Source organism: Perca fluviatilis, chromosome 1 (assembly GCF_010015445.1).
Source record: "Perca fluviatilis chromosome 1, GENO_Pfluv_1.0, whole genome shotgun sequence".
NCBI classification, from domain to species: domain Eukaryota; kingdom Metazoa; phylum Chordata; class Actinopteri; order Perciformes; family Percidae; genus Perca; species Perca fluviatilis.
In genome coordinates, this window is record NC_053112.1 from 32,734,188 (window position 1) to 32,755,231 (window position 21,044).

General features: G+C 40.8%; 1 protein-coding gene across 1 annotated transcript in view; it reads right to left on the reverse strand.

The window, feature by feature from the left end:
* The window catches only part of lrba (LPS responsive beige-like anchor protein), a 196,431-nt gene that overhangs the window by 149,464 nt on the left and 25,923 nt on the right, over positions 1 to 21,044 (reverse strand). The window contains exons 2-19 of the mRNA XM_039799595.1: positions 20,790 to 21,021; positions 19,078 to 19,178; positions 17,906 to 18,001; positions 16,037 to 16,158; positions 15,182 to 15,279; positions 14,294 to 14,439; positions 12,282 to 12,428; positions 10,050 to 10,247; positions 7,828 to 7,961; positions 6,291 to 6,399; positions 5,748 to 5,900; positions 5,215 to 5,383; positions 4,784 to 4,863; positions 4,117 to 4,179; positions 3,377 to 3,474; positions 2,988 to 3,080; positions 1,305 to 1,413; positions 747 to 828 (exon numbers count right to left, since the gene is read on the reverse strand). Coding sequence (XP_039655529.1) covers positions 747 to 828; positions 1,305 to 1,413; positions 2,988 to 3,080; positions 3,377 to 3,474; positions 4,117 to 4,179; positions 4,784 to 4,863; positions 5,215 to 5,383; positions 5,748 to 5,900; positions 6,291 to 6,399; positions 7,828 to 7,961; positions 10,050 to 10,247; positions 12,282 to 12,428; positions 14,294 to 14,439; positions 15,182 to 15,279; positions 16,037 to 16,158; positions 17,906 to 18,001; positions 19,078 to 19,178; positions 20,790 to 21,021 — 2,230 coding nt within the window. The remainder of the gene's footprint in view (positions 1 to 746; positions 829 to 1,304; positions 1,414 to 2,987; positions 3,081 to 3,376; positions 3,475 to 4,116; positions 4,180 to 4,783; positions 4,864 to 5,214; positions 5,384 to 5,747; positions 5,901 to 6,290; positions 6,400 to 7,827; positions 7,962 to 10,049; positions 10,248 to 12,281; positions 12,429 to 14,293; positions 14,440 to 15,181; positions 15,280 to 16,036; positions 16,159 to 17,905; positions 18,002 to 19,077; positions 19,179 to 20,789; positions 21,022 to 21,044) is intronic.

Here is a 21,044-nt window from a genome sequence, read left to right on the forward strand (position 1 = left end):
GGAACACTGATCAAAGCCTGAAGTCACTTACTGTATTATGTTGCCGCATATGTAAAAATATATAGATTACATTTGTGCAAGTATATAGTAATACACTACACATACATATGCAGAGCATGTGTCCATTTAAAAACACGTTGCTTCTTCTAATATGTTTAATTATATGTTATGATATATATATTATTATAAACTATTAACATGATACACTTAGTTTTATGGTAAAATAAGTTTGTTTTTTAAATTAGGTAATAAAAACATACTGCAATTAAATATTTACTATACACTGTATAACATATGATTTATCCAATTGCATTAAAAGAATAAACTCTAAATTTACTTAATGCAATCAAATAAAAATTGCTTAAATGTATTAAATGCATACACAATATTTTTGACACACTGAAGTGCCATCATTATTTCTTTACATTTATATCATTCTTTATATGCAAATGAATCCTGACAAAACATGACACCGACTTCCAATAAAACTAGCAGATGTGTGTATATTGCTCAAACAAAGTGTTTGCACCAGCCTCATGCTAGGATTATGCATGACATCTGAGGTTCCGTTGTATGAAAATACCCTCTGGCTGCAAAATTTATGTCGTTCATTTGTTTGACTGTGTATAGCGATTGCACCGTTCCATGGGGAATATCCTCTAGTGCAGAATGGAGCAATAGGTATGTAGAGGGTACACTGCAGGGGATGATTTAGGAGAGTAGTGTGGCGCACAGGAGGCACTTACGTGGGTTGAGAATCTTCACAGTGGAGTCGGGGTCCGGATGCTGTTTATGGATCACTTGAGTGCAGATCTGCTCTGTAAGAATCTACCGGGGGACAGAGAGGGGATTCAAGTCATAAATATCCATATCGGTCCTTACAATAACAGAGACACAAACCACACTATGGACACACAAAGCTATGTATAGACTTCTTACCATCGCGTAGTATCTGGCTGAATGATTGCCAAATGAAATTTCTGCAGGTGGTCAGCCATACAATTTATTATTTTAACTAACTCATTAAATTGTCAGGTTTGAAAATAAAAGACAAAAATGGAAAATTGGACAAAAACGAGGTCAGTTAAAAAGGCAACAAAATAAATATTGCCATGCAGTTGAACACACAAAGGTTATTATTGTATGCCATTGTATGTCTATTTAGGTCATTTCAGTCCTGGGGGGGAAAGAGAGAGAGAGAGAGAGACTAGTTGTCTACAACTATTTGTGTGTGTGTGTGTGTGTGTGTGTGTGTGTGTGTGTGTGTGTGTGTGTGTGTGTGTGTGTGTGTATAGAGGACTGACCTCGAAGAGCACGTTGTAGGTTGTCATGGTGAACTGGCCGGCGTGGAGCATGAGGCGTTCAGTGAGCAGGGAGAAAAGGCCATGACTCAGCATGACCTCAGGTTTCCTCCTGATCAGGATATTGGGAGGAAAGGCTCAAAGGTCAGTCAGTAAACATCATTATTTGCCAGACCACTCTTGTATCAGAAAGCAATGCATAATTTTTTCTCAACTGGAACATGATATACAAATCGGAGTTGATAGCAATGCACTGAAATACCACAACTGTCATTGTGGTAGTCTATATCCTCAACGTTCCACTTCCGGGATTGCTCCGGTGCCACAGGAAATTCCGCCGGATGCGTGTCTTTTAGCCGACGTCCGTTACCTCCCGCTTTCTTTGTGTTGGCATTTTAAACTCTGTTGGATTTCTGAGGACTATGGTTACCTGCTCCTCAGATCTCTGCAGGGTAAATCCAGACAGCTAGCTGGACTATCTGTCCAATCTGAGTTTTCTCTCGCACGACTAAAACAACTTTTGAAAGTTCACGTTCCCCCAAAACAAGTTTCTTTCCCGAGGCTATTTTGCAGCGGCTAGCCAGATCCTCCTCGGCAGCGTGTGGAGGATGGTCTGGCAAAGCGAGACTATCATTGTGGTAATATCATATCCCGTTGAAAAAGACCACGCAAATTTGATCAGTCAAATTATTGCAGCGGTGGAAATCTGTAGCGGCATAAATCAGCTGAGCTCGAGCTGACATTTGACTTTGAGGAAATGAAAAAAAAAGAAAAGTGAGTCCCTGTTGACTAAGTAAGAACAGTTCTTCACAGAAAACTCTTCTCGTCGCTTTTATCTCTGATCATGGATCAACTCCCAATTTCAGTATTGCAGCCCAGCTAAAAAGCTGTGGGCTGTTTGCAGATAGTCTCAAGGTCAATCTTGCATCTGGATCACAAGACTTACAAAACTGTTGCCAAGCCAAGGCTAGAGTGGTTTCTGATGCACCTACTTCACTATGTTCACTTAATCATACCCTATAATTAGTGGTTATTAGTGAAAATGAAGCGACGAACAGCTTGCGATATGACCTAAGTCTCCTCATGCTGTTTCACCCAAAGTAATGCCGGACATTTGGAGAGATGCATTCTGGAGCACATGGTTATAGTAAGAGCTTTTATTTAGGAGCAATACTGGATATTTCACTGCTCAAAAGGACAAAAAGACCGCTCACAAGTGACATATATACTGTACATCTAAAAAATGGCAGTAAAAAGCATGACGAGTCATTTTTTTGACAGTGAGGCCTGCAGCTGGACAGAGAATTAACATTAACCGGTTTTGATTGTGTCACTTAAATGTAGCTGTGCCTTCGAGACTTTTCTGAACACTTCAATATTTTGCAGTTGTTCTGTCACTATAAGGAACCATTAGAAACTACATAAAAAATGTAATAATGAGCACAAGCAACTACATTAAGAGATTTTAGAGAATGAAAGCTATGGAATCAATAATCAACATCAGAGCAATTGCAAACACTTATCAAAATATATTTCCCTTTCAGTTATCAAGATTACTATTAGAAGTGTGTGCTTTTCAAAATATAATTTTACATATCTAATACAGACTGAACGAAATAGAATTTTTCCAAACTACAATTCTATACTCTGGGAATACAATGCCAAGGATGTTGTGACTGTACTTACTTTGGTGGCAAGTGTTTCAGAAAGTAGCCCATTACTTTGAGTGTCTGCACTCTTATTCCTTCACTTTTTGAGGCCAAAAGCTTGTAAATCACACTGAAAAAAAATGAATGAATTGAATTATTTTCAAAGCATTATAAAAAGCTATTCGAAGTCTACAATTAACACTTTATACATTTGTAGCATTCCAATAGAGATTTAGCAGTATTTAGCAGTTTTTTTATTTAAACAAAAAGCAGTATCCACATTTTACAGTGTTGCATAAAACTAAAGTGACACAAGACTAAAGCCATGAAATTTAAAATAAATCCGCTCCAACTTTTGATTTTGATTTTGAGCGAAGACATAAACCGATGGACACATCTGCAGGGAATCTAAACGGTGATTATTACCGAATCCCGTTGCGTTGGTCGAAGGCCTGGACCATGGACACAGGATGTTCAGACATCAAAGCCACCAACAACTGCAGTACATCCATCAGATTGTCATCCTGTGGGACAGAGATGAAGACACTTGAGGCTATTGTGGGGTTAACGGAGAGCAGTGCGGGAAATACTGCATCTAGTGGAGCTGAAGTGAGCCGGCTATCCAGGGGATATCTTAAACTATGAGGAATTGGTAGTCAGCTGTATTTGTTAATTCAAGATGAAAGGCAAATATACGTGCATCATTCATTACTATTTTTCGTGATGTTTAGCAGCGGCAATGCGAGGTAGAAAAAAAAAATTAATAATAATACTGGATTACATCACAAGCATCAGAACTAAACAATAACATTATGTGCTCTGGAAAATGAAGGGCTGCTACATGTCAGTGTTTTTTTTTCCCGGCAATGTTGTAATCACCCTTTATTCTTACATGGTTCACTGCGTTACTGACTGATCTGACTGATTCATTTGTTATGCATCACTCCACTGTAAACCACACCACTTCTGTCAGGACCTCTGACTGGCAGACTTGGAAAAATAACAAGGAACAGTGATGCTGCCTTTAGCAACAGGACTTGTTTGCTCTTGCTCTACGTATCAGACAGTGGGAGGACAAAGTACACTAGTACAGTAGTGTTATGTTGCCATCTGGTGGTGAGGTCTTGGCTGGCCGGTGCTGCCTGAACAACAGTACACATGCCTACCTCATGCATGGTAAGGAGGTAGTTGAGGATACTCTGTAGCTCGTCTTCCTTCACTCCGTGATCCTAGAATGTAATTGCACAGATCATTTCACATTTGGTTCACAGTGTTTTACGCCCCTAACCCAGACAGTACATGCAGACCTCAGCACAAAGCTATCACACTTGTAAATAGAGAAAAAACATTGTTAAAGCAGGCAGGCAGGCAGAAATGGTCAGATACTCACTAAATAAAAATCTGGTCTTCCCAGATTGTAAATATGTGCCTTTTTTACACTTACTAGCTAAAATAATGAGTGATAAAAAAAAAAAAAAGTACCCACAAACATTAACTGCTGCATATTATTAGGAATAGATGGATGTAATGAAGGCTAAAGGTTTTAATCACCCATCTGGAAAATGGTAGGCTAACAACGAGTTAACTACACTTGCTGTTGTATAAAGTGGCAGCTAGTTTGCTATTAAACAACAGTGGATAATGTTGGTGCTATCGGCAATCAGACTGCAACTCCACTGCAAACTGAGAACACCAGCAACTATTCATATTAGACACATACAACTGGTTGAACCACTAGTACACATAATTTTGGCATTCAAGGGTGCCATATTCCTCAAGTGACTCAATATAGGTCTATTTTGGTTGGGAATTGGGGGGGCATTATGAACGTACCTTCATTATGAGCTGCTTTACAAACAACAACAGAAAGGCTCGCAAAGAATGGATCTCCTTCTGGTTTGGCCTTGGACCATCTGAAACCCCAAAAAGCAAATGGCTGATGAAAGTAGCAAGTAGCTGATACATGAGAAACTGAACATGATCCAGAAGGATCAAGCAAGAAGTTATAACATGGTCAATCTATTTTGTCTTTTAAAAGCAAAGCTCTGCACCTGATTTATCACTTGTAAGACTTGCAGTGATGATTAAGTGTGAGTGTTGTTGCAGTGTGTGTTTATGTGTGCCTTCATATTTCTGTGTGCATGTGAAATCTACCTTTACATGCATAGTCTGTATATGTATTTCAGAAGATGAATGGGAACACCATATATCAGTAGTGTGCCATTACTGCATAACACATTTTAGCATTTTCTGTGCATCCTCACCTAGGCCTTTGGGCACGACTCCACTGCGGTCCTGGGGGTTGATGACCCAGTAGTAGTATTTCAGTGTATGCATGACCTGAAGTACAGTGCCCACCCTGCGAATGGTGTTGTAGATGGTCACTGTGCTGATGAACTCTGTTGCCAGGTAGGTGTAGAGCGTCAGCTGCACCTGCAAAAGGTAAAGCACATGAAAACCCACATACACACACGCTAGTTTAGTTCGATAGTCGGAGTGGAATAATCAGGTTTTAGTGCATCCTAGCTTCTAAGCCCCTAAGGGTTGTAGGCAAGCCATTCTCATTTAAATAGCATCCACTAAGTCACAGGTGGAGGGATAACCTTGAACTCTGAGCTGAACTCTGAAAGATGTAGGGCAAGACCACACAGAGAAAGAGGGGGTGATTAGGATTGCGCCAGTCTGTAGATCTGTAACCGATATGTGTATGTCCCATTTACATGTGTATTATCTCCTTTACAAATGAATCCAAATGCATGAGAATGTGCTGCTGTGGAAATGTGTGTTTTTGTGTTACCTTGGCAGGGGCATGGATCCAGATGGCAGGGTTGAACAGAATGTGGTCACACAGCTGCTTGAGCAGCAAGATGCCATTCTGCAAGTTGCTAAGGTATCTGGAAAAGGCCAGCACAATGTCCAGGACGGGCCGCGTCACATGCACCTTGGACGACTGGAGTGAAGACAGGGGGACAAAAAGTGCCACAATAGCAGGTGAAAAAGGGAGAGGGTGATATGTCAGTGAGAGGAGTCAGAGACGTGGGGAATAACACAGAAAGGGGAGGGGGAAGGACACATGCAGAGAAAGATGAGGAGGAGCTCCTCTTCTGCCTAACAAGCACACAAGCCAGCTGTGACCTCCAAATACAGCTGATGGAAAACAAAGTCTGTCTCAAATTTAGTGTTGGTGTTTGTGTGTGCCTGTGTTAGTGTGTTTGTGGCGTTAAGGGAATGAAGATCAGCCTTATTACGGCGCTGGGTTCATTATGTGCAGCTACTGGTACGGCAGGATGGCTCTCTTGAGTATTTATTTGCCAGCTGAGCCAATTTGTGTTCGTCTCACCTTCTCCAAAGTGTAGCCAATGACGAGAAAGCCTTTGCAGGCCAGGACCTGCTCTTGCATAGCCACTGAGTTCTTCAAGAGCTCCATCACAAAGGATAGCAAAGTGCAGCTAAGGGGCCCAGAGAGAGAGAGAGAGAGAGAGAGAGAGAGAGAGAGAGAGAGAGAGAGAGAGAGAGAGAGAGAGAGAGAGAGAGAGAGAGAGAGAGAGAGAGAGAGAGAGAGAGAGAGAGTTAGACAGTGACAATAATCTATACAAGCTGCTGACAAAGCCCTGACTGTGAAGGGCATATCCTACATGAAATGTGATTGAATGAGGGTGTCACGTCCCATTGTGTTAGGAAAGATTCTAGTTAGCATCACCTTGAGGGCAGCACAATGTTGCAAATTTATAAGCCAGATGGCCTCACAGCTTTCAAGCTCAGCATTCTATCAAAAGTTGGAAAAAAGTAAAACCTAATTTGCAACTGCTTTTAAAAAAACCTAATGTACAGTAAGTCTCTTTTTGACACACTAAATGTTATAGGCAGGCATAAACAACTGTTGACAGACAGCAGTGTTACCTGAAAAGCCAGCAGTCATGAGCTGAAAATAGACTGCGTGCGTTGTCTGTGTACCAGCCATATAATAATAGGTGCTAATAATGTAAAAGTTAATTTAGATCAGTAAATTTTCTGTTCACATTTAGATCCAACTAATAATTTACCTGAGCATACAGCCCCTGGGCAGTAATCTGAGGGGAAACCTTAAAAATAAGGTAAATAAGCGCACTGTATTTTATTGCTAAAGTGGGGTATCTAAAAGATTTACTCTAGCAATTTAGTATTGCACCTCTGTAAAGTCTGTAGACTCCTGAGACAGAATAAAAAAAGAAAAGGTCAAAAGCAGCAGCAGAGAGAGACAGCCTGACTTCTAGTCCCTATGGGTAAAGCTCCAAAATGACTAGACCCTACATTTCCCACGATGCAGCTCGATAACATCTTTTCTTAGACCCTCCCTCCCTGCTTTGTAAATGTCCACATCTTTTACACTCCATATTCCCAATTTGTAACGCAGGCTTTTCTTTAAAGATGTGTAGTCTTAAGCCCAGAATTAAATAACCCTGATTACATCACAGTATCACTTGGGTTATATTTGCAGACTTGAACAAAGCTCTAGAGCCACAGAAGACAATATATACTACATATAATAAGCCGTTTTGTACCCCTCATGAGGAGTGAACTAATCTTGATGTGTAAAATTAGTGTAGTACCTCTTTAATAAATATAAGTTCATTGTGCATAAATATAAGAGGAGTTAGCATGTGTAGGTTGTAATAGGATAGTCAAATTTAAACACCGTGAGCAGACCGACTGATTGTGCCAGTTCACAGCGGTCAAACTTCCAGTCTTTTATATTTACACTTAGTCTGTTACATACTATGACATCATACAATGACCCAATGCAACAATTTAAAAACGTTTAGTTATAAACAAATAACAAAATAAAGAATAAACAAAAACTGCTTGTTTCATTAAGGTGTGTGTGTGTGTGCGTTTACCAGACAGAGGTGTCCAGCTCGTGGCTGGAGGGCTGGCAATAATCCAGCTGTGCAAACAGAGGGAAGAGGACCTGCACGCCCCCGATAGAGTGTATGCCACTCTGGACTGAATGAGTCACAACGGCCTTCACGTCCTACCGAAACAACACAACACATGTGGTCCCATTTAACATGTTACGTGGCAAATATTTGCATATGCATATTTGTTCTAATAATCACTGTTATATGCGCTAAATTAGCTTCATGTGTTTACATATTTCAAAGTATTTGCAAGTAGTCACAACCAAAGAAAATGGTGATTCTCGATCATACTACTAGAGTCAGATTTGTATCCTAAGAGGCACAAACTGTAATGGAACCTTTGAATCTTTGGCCGCTAAGTACTCTAAACTTTTTCAGTTTTTAAGAGGGTAAATAGAATTAAACATCTCAAAACTAAGTATTTTGTTGGCTTGTGACTTACAGAAGATGAGGCAAAAAACAAATCATATTTGCTTTTAAAAAGGTCCAATGTGTAGGAATTTCTCCCATCTAGCGTTGAGATCATATATTGCAATCAACTCTCTCGCACCACGCAGTTCAAAGTACGTATTACAGCTACGGTAGCCTTCACGCTTCAAAAAGCCGGTCGCTTGCTCTTTTCAATATCCTTTTTCTGGGCGAAGAAGAAGACTCCTGTTCCTGAAATTTGTATTTTGAATACGTGTGGTCCTCCATGTTTCCTTCTTCAAACTTCAAAACAAGCTACGATACCCATTAGCAGCATTAGCAGTAGAGCTGGGCAATATATCGATATTCTATCGATATCGTGTTATAAGACTAGATATTGTCTTCGATTTTGGATATCGTAATATGGCACAGATGGGTTTTAAAGGCTGCATTACAGTAAAGTGAGGTCATTTTCTGAACTTACCAGACTGTTGTAACTGTTCTATTATTTGCCTTTACCGACTTAGTCATTATATCCACATTACTGATGATTATTTATCAAAAATCTCATTGTGTAAATATTTTGTGAAAGCACCAATAGTCAACACTACAATATCGATGCGGTATCGATCGAGGTACTTGGTCAAACATTTCATTATATTTGATTTTTTCCCATATTGCCCAGCCCTAATTCGCAGCACCTATGAGTTTATCATGTGACAGCGAAAACGTGAAAGGCGGAGCAGTAGGTCCTGTATGTCCCTTACCGGCTAACGTATTTCAAGATGGCGTGTGAATATCGAGCGTCTACCCCAGTTCATGTGAATGCAAATGTAAAATTTCAAGCCAAAAGGAATACTTGGAATTGATGGTGGTGGTAAATATTCATGAAAAAGGACAAGTTTGTGAACGGGCAACACAGATTTTGATAATGAACAACTAAACACGTTACACGCTGGACCTTTAAGTGTTTAGTAGCCTGGTGCATCAGCTTGGCAAAACATTTCTCTCTCTATAGGATTGGAATTTGTGAGCATGGCTTTGCAAAGCTGAAAATATAGGTCACATTCATTCATATTTCACACTGTGTGTCTGTGTGTGTGCGCGCGTTTGTGAAAACAAAGGAAAAGCATTTTCTTTGATGAGAGGGCATGAGAGAAAACTCAATTAGTGCTTGAGAAAAGAAAACTCAAAGTGAGTCAAGAAACAGTGGTGTGTGTGTGTGTGTGTGTGTGTGTGTGTGTGTGTGTGTGTGTGTGTGTGTGTGTGTGTGTGTGTGTGTGTGTGTGCACATTGTCGGCATGTGTTTTTGTAGGCAGCATATGGAAAACCTCCAAAAAGTTTACCACCTACAGTACATCTTTAGGTGACCCAACTACTTGTGTGTAATTCCAAAGTAAACATCAATCCCAGAGAAGGCTAATTCCACAGTTAAGAGTACCAGTATGGCATTTTTCAGCAGCTGCAGCAGTCTGGCTAGCTCAACACATTTGCACCTCTGCCCTAATGAGGCTATTAAAAAAAAAAAAGCCAACTGGACCACTTACATTATTGCAAAGGAGGAAAGAAAGAGTAAAGAGTGGTACATATGGAACAGCGGGAGGGATGGAGCAGGCGTACAGGTGGTGAATCAATTTGTACCGGCATTGCTTTAATGTCAGCATGGTGATTTCAGGTTAATCCTAGCAACAACAATCAACCCCAACTATCCAACTATCAACTCCAACTCCGAGGGGAATGGCTATCATTTACTATACAAGCAAAATGTTACATTAAAGGCTTACTGTAATTACCTGCAGCATGAGTGCGTGGGGTGAGTGGACGAAAATGGAGGCGTTGTCCTTGGGGGAGGACTCGAGGCAGAGCTGGGCATCTGTGGCGCGAGGGTTATAAGTGAAGGCAATACTAGAGGACAGCTTGCCATCATACAGTAAGGTCTTATGATGCTCCGCAAACAGCAAGTCACTCTCAGCCTTGTACTTGAATGTGCCCTGACGAGAAGGAGGTAGAAAAAGGAAGGGAGAGACGGTGTCTAAATTACAAAATAGCAAAGGGAGATTTTGTCAACAATAATAAAACTTAAGTGCCAAATACTGGACTCTGCTGCAAATATATTGCAGTGAACAAAGTTAGTTAGTTCAAAAAAAGCTTTCTTTGTATATTGATTTATATGCCCCTCTTGAGTGTGGTTTAACATACAGTTTATTTGAACTACCTTTTAAAATCAAATCATACTCAGTGGACATCCTTGGACTGAAAAAAAAAAATGGGAATATAGTGGCTCAGTGTAACGCTTATCAGTAAAAATTTCTAAGCACAAACAGACATTTGGAATAACAGAAAAATGGGTTCAAATATCCAATTTTTCATTTTTTTCTGCCTTGACAAATTAAAGAAATTGGATCTAACTAAGTCTTAACCTGTTTTTCCAATTTTCTGTTTCTATTCAGAGGATCAGAAATTTAGAAAATTACAAAATTGCATCTGGGCTCCAATTATTCAATACTGCAATGGTATTCTCTCCCTCGTTCCGCCTAGCTTAGCCCCCCCCCCCCTTGAAACCATCAGTTGCAAGCCCCTCTGACCCCAAAGTCTGTCAGGTTTTCATTTTGGTCCATATGCAGTTAATGACCTGCATATTCCGCAAAGTAGAGGAAGAGAATACCATTGCAGTATTGAATAATTGCAGCTCAGACGCAATTTTGTAATGTTCTCAATTTCTGATAATTAAAAACAGAAAAATGGAAAAACAGGTTAAAGATCAAATCTTTTAATTTATCAAGGTGAAAATTTTTTTTAAAAATTGGATATTTGAACCCATTTTTCTGTTTTTCCAAATGTCCCGTTTGTGCTTAGAAAATTGAACTGATAAGCATTACACTGACCATAGCATATCTGGACATGCATCAACAGTTACTGTAGTTGCTACTCTGGCTACCTTTTTTGTTTTTTGTTCAATTGTCATTGTATGTCAGTGGATGTGTCAGGGTGGGGGCCTGTGTCTATTGTTTTTGTATATACTTGCTCGAAAAGCTAAAAAGAGAAAAAAGTGTAACTTGCGGTTTAAAATACTATGCCTATGTTTGAGGCTGAAATTCATGACTTTCCATATGTTGCTGCCCTTAAAAGTTCCCATGACATGGTGCTCTTTGGATGCTTTTATATAGACCTTAGTGGTCCCCTAATACTGTATCTGAAGTCTCTTTCCCTGAAATTCAGCCTTGGTGCAGAACTACAGCCACTAGAGCCAGTCCCACAATGAGCTTTCCTTAGTATGTGCCATTTCTGAGAGAGGGGGGGGGCAAGGTGGAGGGTGGGGGTGTGGCCTTGACCAACTGCCACTTTGCTCATTTGAAAGCCATGATGTCACTCTCCCATGGGTGGGCCAAATTCTCTGGGCGGGCAAAGCAGAGAAAGGGGAGGTAACCTTGCTCCTTATGACCTCATAAGGAGCAAGATTCCAGATCGGCCCATCTGAGCTTTCATTTTCTCAAAGGCAGAGCAGGATACCCAGGGCTCGGTTTACACCTATCACTATTTCTAGCCACTGGGGGACCATAGGCAGGCTGGGGGAACGCATATTAAATGTTAAAAAAACCTCATAAAGTGAAATTTTCATGCCATGGGACCTTTAAAACTACAGCAAATATGGCAGAGCAACCATTAGTTTATATAGATGGTATGTCATATGGAATCAACTATCTTGCAGAGAAGAATATCATGGACAGAACCAGGTAAACTGAATGCAAATAATTTATTGTGAAGTGTAACTTGACAGCTGATCAACATTTCTCATTAGACAACGGATAGCTAACCCTATCCAAACATGTTAAAGTATCCTTTTTCGTTTTTTAGAATGCTCTAACATATATGAAAAGTGTATGAAAAATGTAAACATTACAGATTTCAGCTTTATAAAAAGTTATTTTAATTATTATAATGCATCATTTGACTGTGTGAGTTGTTATACGTCTATATTAAATGTTTCTATCCCACAGACATCTCAGGCTTTTATGGCTTCTAACCTGGTAACCCGGCCCCAGCTGATAGATAGCCAGGATCTGAGCAGCGCTGAGAGCCTCTCCAAACAGGTAAACTGCCCCCATCTGTCCGCAGAACACACGGTTGGCATCTGCTGTCTCAGACGATCCCAGGAAACACTTGTCAAACGTCTGCAGCGGGAAGGATGTTGGAGGTAGGATTTGAGGAAGAAGAAAAAACACAGAAATAAACAATTAAAGATGAAGGGAAGGAGAGTGGAAGGAAGGAAATAAGGAATTAAGACCGAAAGGAAGGGATAAAAAAAAGACCAAAAATAGCCAGAAAGAACAGGGGGAAAGGCAAATTCATTTTAACACGAGCTATAATTGGCAACACACAGCCTCAAACTATAAGCATACTGTGGCTAATAATGTTCCATCTTCCTGTGTTCACGGTCAGTGAGGCATAAGCAGAAGTGTTGAGAATGATGAGAGCACATCTCAATCAAGTTGCTAATTTGCTTTCGGACATACAGACACATCTAGAGGATTATACTACACTGTGGAGGCGTTTTCATTCCTAACAAATATTTGATTTAAGAAGCTCATAACTCAGCATGACAGAAAGCAATCCTGGGGACTGTGACAGAGCTCATATGGTGATGTGTGAGAGGAGCAGGGTGTGTAAATGTAGTCATTTTCCACTGTACTATCCCGGCTAAAATGTGAAAAGAATGGTTTCACCCCCCCATGACCTCTGAAAGCAAAGAGTGGGATTAGATATATCTGTGAGCGAGGTTTGCTTTTCAGTTTTTGGTACACGCTCCTGCAGCAATATCTGGTTCTGAAATTGATATTTGACAGAAAATCTGTTACGTGCACCCACATGCCCAACCCTGACGTAGCAGCAGGTGAACCTGTAAATATAAAATCTTGCCAAAGGCTTCATGCAGTAATATTTGGGGTTTGCAAGTTCACATAGAACACACTCATCCATAGAAGTGGGCTACATGCTGTAAAGGAATAGTTCCCTTTTGCAGCCTCATCTTGGTGTAAGCTACAGAATCACCTTAAACTAGATTATTTTATTAGCATGGAAGATTGTAAAAACAGGATTAAGGGCTATTTGACCACTCAATGTTCATATCATGTTACTGAACACTGCTAATTCATTGTTTGAGGTTATTTGCCATTTTGTTTTAAGTCTGTTGCTTGTTCTTTTGCTGCTGTCTCGGCCAGGACTCCCTTGTAAAAGAGATTCTGAATCTCAATGGGACTATTTCTGGTAAAATAAAGGGTGAATAAATGTATATAAAACAAATCAATGAGAAGAGAGATACCACTCTCGTGTCTGTATGGTAAATATGAAGCTACAGCCACCAGACAGTTAGCTTAGATTAGCAAAAAGCCTGGAAACGGGTGGAAACAGCTAGTCTGGCTTTGTCCAAAAGGTAACAAATCCGACTAGAAGCTTTAACGCTCACTAATTAACACATCATATCTTGTTTGTTTAATCAGTGCAAAATACAAATAGTAATATATTGTTGTTGGTTTTTTGGGGGTGGGGTGCAAGTGTTGGGCTATATCTTGGCTTGGTGCAGTGGCCTCCGCAGTTTCCACTCTTAACTCTAATAAGCTAACAGGCTGCTGGCTGTAGCTTAATATTTACCGTACAGACATGAGTGGTGTCAATTTTCTCATGTAACTCTTTTTGTCTTTGTTATTTTTTTGGCATTTTTAGGCCTTTATTTCAGACTTGAAAGGGGAGAAAGAGGGGGATTGACATGCAGCAAAGGGCCGCAGGTCGGAACGGAACCCGCGGCCGCTGCTTCGAGGACTGAACCCCGTATATGGCCGCGCGCTCTACCAGGGGAGCTAACCAGGCGCCTTTTCTCATGCAACTCTTGGCAAGAAAAGCAAATGAGTGTATTTTGAAAAATGTCAAACTATTCCTTTAACCGATTATCCACGATAATCTTTTCAGACAGAAATCAGGAACTTAAAGACTACTGGGGTCATTTGCAAAGAGCTTAAAATGTAAAATTGTTGCTACTTACGTCACTGGTGTTAACAAACCAGGCGATGTCTCCAAAGGACGCCAGTTCCCCGTTCACATAGCAGCTAATTTCACTGTTTTTCCAGCGGTTGTAGGTGTGAACGAGAGTCACCATGTACCACTGCAACAAGAAAAAGAAGAAAGTCTCTCACGATGGGAAACGGCTACTGTATATCTGGAGTATCAATCACAAACGCGTGATAGCAATAAGTCAGCATGTGGTGAGAATCTTCTAGTCTACACGATTAGCCTGCTTCCATCGTGTTTCAGGACTCACTCCCCCCAGGCTACAATCTCACCTACTTAGAGTTCTGCTTTCCTCCTCAGCCCTACAACCAGTGAAATAGGTTACCAATGTTACCACAGTGAAATAGGTTACTATGGTTTCTTCCGGACATGAAAGAAGGCATTAAAAATAGAGTGAAATATCAACTAAAATGAGTTCTGGGTCCTCATGAGGTTTGTTGAGGTAAGGTGGTGAATTCATGCCCAAGGGAAGCAGGAGGATGTTTCAAATTGTGTCCACAGGCAAAGGATCTCTCTGACTGCAATGGTCTTCAGTGTGTGTGTGTGCTGTGCCTGGGAGTATAGGATCATCCTTCTCTCCCGTCGCCCTCAGTCCTCCTCCGTCTAGTTTTGCATCTCTCCAGAGTCAGGTTAGATGGGACAGTCCTTGCTTACTGCAAGGTCTCGATTGATTGTGTGCACACGTGTGTTTTTTGTGTGTGCATGTGATTATGTGTGTGCTGACATAGGATTTCTGTGATCCATCTACAGAAAATGTGAATGAACATTTGGTTGGCCTGGGTCACCAAACCAGTGCATGTATTCCTCGCTTTATTTTTTCTTCCCTCTCGTATTTTCGGGGTGGGTTTGGATATATACATACCGTGCTGGAATCCTTTCCCCTTGGATTTTAATGAGGTCACTATCAAACAGCCCCCCACAAAGTGTGCGGAGTAACCCATGCCTTTATTGGTGCGGAAACTGAAAAAGAAAAAAAAGAAAAAAAGGGAAAATGCAAAACACACAGCTTTAGTTTTCGACCGAGGCTTCATACTTTCATGCTGACTACATTCAAGGGCAACGTGGGTTATAGTGTCCAATATATCATATAAACACTTTTAAAAAAGGTCTCAAGGGGAGAAAGATAGCAAACAATCATTTCTCAACTTCACAGGCTCTTCCCATCATTCTACATGTCCCAGCGAGATGTGATTTAGTGAATTAATCTCTTTTTAAAAAGGGCACAAGGCTGAAGGAGCTTTTATTACAGATTATCTCATGCAGCTCCTTGGCCATGCGGCTTGGTTATCATTTTCACAGACGCCCCAAACAGATCCCTGTTGTATAAATTAGATTTTTGACAGAAATTAATTATTGGTTGAAAATAAGTTTAACCAACCCTCAGCTCCTCAGAGAGGAAGCAAAGGACGATAGACAGGAAAGATGGAAGGAGAGGCACAACCGTTTTTCAGCTGCGAGGCTGCACTTTCTGCAGCACATTTTTTGGAATTCAAATGCATTCAAGATCCATTTTGGTTATACTGGGGACATGTACACATGCATATGTTCACACTTAAATTGCATGCACCACAATAACCTTTTATGCAATTCCCCTCTCCATGTTTTATTTACAGTACAAATGTACACAGCTTCCTTGAGCCATTTCTGCATTCGATATATATGTTCAAACTAAATTAAGGTTTATGATTACTGGTCAAAGAGTAGTACTGTGACCTACCAGTATAAGTAAGGCTTGTCTTTGTCTACATTGATGTTGTTGAGAGGATCCATGCGGAGCCACGTGTGGAATGTAAACCCATTCTGGTACGGCCATTTTGCTATAGGAGGCAGAGCTATAGCCTGTTTGGAAGAAAATAACAGATAACAGGACATGGTCAACAGGTCAGTGAGTTGTGGATCCTGTATAGCTGTGGAATTAAAGGACCCATAGAGCATTTTAAAATTTACAAAACACTGTTGGTTAGTACAATACTACAGGTCAGCCTAAAAGCAGAGAAATTCACGTTTGATTTGAGCAAAGGAATATCCAGCAAACACGCTATCCCTTGAGAAAACTATTGCTCTAAATAATTTGTGTGTGTGTGTGTGTGTGTGTGTGTGTGTGTGTGTGTGTGTGTGTGTGTGTGTGTGTGTGTGTGTGTGTGTGTGTGTGTGTCAGGGCAGCACTGAAGAAGGCACATGTGATCTCTTCAAATACACTGCTGAAAAACACAGATAAGTACTAATAGAGTTCACTTCAAAACATGCAAATCAGTGCCAAACCCACATTGCAGACCTGTGCACTTATACATGTAAAAGCACTGTCACCATGGCAATGGAGGGTTATATACAGAAGGTGGCAACGCCATACACTACGTAACTACAAATGTACACAGCTTCCTGTACGATGCCCATTTGATTGCAATGAAAAAGCACATTCATCTTAATGTTACAATAGTTTCTCCTACACACAGATAAATCCTGAGGACTTTACGGTTTTACTTTTACCGTTTAGACTGCTTGTGAAGTATTAAAGTCTGAGAGGATTATCCTGAATGAACATACTGCCATGCCACATCTAATACACTGCGGCAGGAAGAGGAAAAAACAACAGCACACCTTTCAATGCATGTGGTGAACGATGCAGGCATGAGCAAAACAATGCTTTTGTAAAGTTTCAGTGCAATGACCTAAAACTGGAGAGTGATATTAAAAGTAGAAAGCAGACAAATTTAACATTCAAATGAATGAAAAATGTTTGATATTTTAATGGGTTTACTGTAACATCGCCTTGGCAATCTCAGATTCTTCTGTGTGCATTTTATTGTGTTTTGTTCATTGAGTTTACTAAGGGCATGTTGTCTACTCAGCACTCATTATGTGCCATTCTCCAACCAAAACCTAATTTGGGTTGTTTTGTACTTAAATTAACCATCCTGCATCTACAGAAGGACAAGGACACAGCCTGTGTGCAGCCTGCTACGGATGACGAAAAGCAACAAGGTTGGGTTTTGAATTAACTAATGTGCAGGCAAGGTACAAGCAACATTCTTAAAGCATGATTTGAAAAGTCAAAAGCTGAATAGCCCCAACATGATGCATTTAGACAGCTCAATTTTTAGATACGTCACAACATTTAAGCAACAGTAGACTATCCTTTTTTTGGCTTGAAAAGAGTCCGCGCTCTAATGGCTGGCTAGAAAATAACTTAGAGAATGTGTAAGACTTATCAATTAGAGAAAAACTGCAATCAGCTTAGAAAGCACTTACTATGAAGGGATTCAGGAGAGGTCATCATGTAATATCTGAAGTCCTCTCTTTCTCCCTCTCATTAGTCTATACTTTAATGTCTTCATAAGATGAAGAAGAATGGGACTTATTGTACATTTTGGGAGGCAATCATGGTGGGGTTCCGCATTCTGTTTGCTTACCATTTTTTGCATCAATATCTAGCAGAAAAATCTTGCTGCTCATGTAATGAAACATTCAAAAGAGCAGTCCAACCCCATTCAGTCATTTCATCATCTACTGTATGTGCAAACACACTTCATAACGTGGGGTTTCTTCATTCTGCGGTGTAGTGGATGACATTATGCAGTATACTCACAGCTGCATTTTTCCCTGGAAAGCTGAAGAATGAGTCTGGGCCATTCCTGTGAGCCATGTACTTCAGAACTGATAAAAGCTTCACCGCATGACGTGGCTGAGGAACAAATACAAAAACACACAAGCATCATGTTAGAATAGTGCTACAGACATATAGTACATGTGCACATAAAAGCATACTTTCTCTAGTCACACACTTACTGTTTATGCATGCAGCCACAAATGCGTATAAGAAAGTACGGCTTTGGTTCTACTTGTTCTAAATTTACCTCTTATACTGCTCAGACTTTGACATCCAGAGAGATTTACACAGCAGCACACTCAGAATTCAGTATCTTAATTTACTTCACAATATACTGATTATAGTGTACAAGCAAAGTACATCCATCACAAATATGTTACTCTAACACAGAAATCAGATGTAGGTGGTGAATCAACGAGACTGATTAAAAAAAAATTTTCCACAAGGTTGTAGGTTATAATGCTCAGTACCAGAGCACTTCACCTGCATGTACCCCATCCACCATGTCTCCCCAGACATTCCACACACAAAAACGAAATGAAGAGCGGAATGGTGGCAAGAGCTGCTTGAAAGTGGGAGAATACGGTGAAATTTAGAACCATAAAAGCAACTTGCCCTATTTCCTTGACAACTTGATTAGAGTCAGTGATCGATGAGTTACTTTCCTTCTCTTTATCTGTCTCTCCCTCTGTGCCACTGGTCCTACTTATCTTCTGTACACGTATCATGCATCTTGAGTTCACTGTGGCCACACACACACACACACACACACACACACACACACACACACACACACACACACACACACACACACACACACACACACACACACACACACACACACACACACACACACACACACACACACACACACACACACACACACCTCTAATGTTCTTCAATTGGTCAACCCAGCCAAGTCTTAACATACTGAAAAAAATAACTCAAACTCAGGTACAACCTAATATCAACAATATATAGTGCTGCTCTGGAACCACTGCAGAGTAGTAGTGTGGTTTCACATGATTTATCTGGTCACTGTCACGAGGCCATTGGCCTGTGGGATGGCAGCAGTTGAAGGGTTGCTAGCACATTCCTCACGCTGGCCCCAGACAACCAGGACAGATCACCGTGGCATGACTCTGACTCACCCACTGGCCTTTCTCCCCTTGCAGTTTGCTGAAGAAAAGCTTCAGCTCTTTTACGGTGATGCTGTAGCTGGCGAGCACGCCCAACATGTCCACCAGTAGGTCTGAAAGACACAAAAAGAATCATACAGGGGTTACATATGGTGTGTTACAACAGAAAGGCCCACAAAAAAAACCGAGAGGAAGCTGCTAGTGGCTGCAGTTTGCTAAAAAAAAAAAAAAAAAAAAAAATTATTACAATCTTTATATTGGCATTCTCATAATCTACATATTACAGTGAAACCACAGCTATGAGAAGCTAAGCACCTAAGATGTATTTAAAAGAAAAGTAGGGTGAGCTAGACCTAAGTTTAAAAAAAACAACATGAGAGAGGACACTCTGGGAGTCCCAGCTACTGTGCAGCCTCTTTCATTAGTTATTACGGACTAATGATGGGGCATGGTGTGACAGATCTATGACTAATGCGCACATACACAACCCTTGGTCTGAACCTTCAAACATAATGATGAGCGGCAGTTATATCTGGCAGGTCCTTTTCCATGGTAAGTATTAAACACACACACACACACACACACACACACACACACACACACACACACACACACACACACACACACACACACACACACACACACACACACACACACACACACACACACACACACACACACACACACACACACACACACACACACACACACACACACACACACACACACACACACACACACACACACACACTTTCAGAGCAGCCCATTATGTGAAGATAGGAAGAGACGGTCTGTAAATGTACTCATCGGTTAAGTGCAAAAAAAAAAAAAAAGGCTAAAAGTTGGGGCGTCCTGGTGGCCTAGTTTAAGACATACAGTAGATCATAAACTACAACATCCCAGGTTGAAAGTCCAGCTGGGGACCTTCGTTGCATGTCATTCCTCATATCTCTCTCCATTTCATGTCCGCTTTCTACGGTCAACTCTCATAAAAAGAATACAATGCATAAAAATATTAGAGAGGAAAAAAACAGGATATAATCTTAAATCTTAATATAAGAGGCATTTGTAAATGTAAATCAATAAAAAAGTTGCATAGGTTCTATGAGACAATTCTTAGGGATAGGACAAAGCATTTGTACTGGGGTGAATATTACTACTGTACAACCATTACTTTCAGCTGCCTAGTTACTGCTGGGCTATATCACCCTCGCTTGACTGCACAAACCCTCTAGGCCACCACTGTTCTAGCTAGCAAAAGTTCACTGAGCCAAACACCGTAGGATTAATTTGGACTCATTTGCAGATGGGCCTCAGACTAGACAGACTCTGGGGAGTGTACAGGATTATTGGGATGCTTTCACAGCAATGCATAGTGTATGCAACCATGCAGGATGAAACCATGAGGTTATTGTATATGGCAAGAGTGGATAGGAAAGTTTACAATTTGTTTCTTATTTGTCCATGGATTCCTGAAGTTGGAGTTCATCTTTTTGCTTGCTCCCCCTCCACACAGAGGTTTTAAGGCAAAGGCTCGTAAACAAAACACCTCGTCTGGAGGTGGTAAGGATTCAGTCTTGGTCAAGCACAGTTCAGCGGTGCGAACCCAAAGCAGCTAACTTTATCTTTTATAAAAAATAAAATAAAAAAGGTTTCAGATGAGTTTGATTATATTGTGCTAACATAATAGTACACCGTTTCCACAAGCTGCTGTTGATAAGTACCTGCGATCATGCTGTCAGTGGTGGATATACGCTGGAGCACCTGCTGGATTAGCCCCACCTCAGTGCACGCCTGCAGGTTGCGGACGCTCTTCTTGAGGATTGCGGTGAAGATGCTCCACACCTCGGCCTGACAGGTGGGCTCACATTTGTCCAACAGCTCCACCATGCACACGATGCTCTCGGGTTCTTGGATGATGAAGTTCATCTCCAGGTCAAACTGGCCGCCGACCAGCTGGAGGAGGGAGGTGAGGAAGG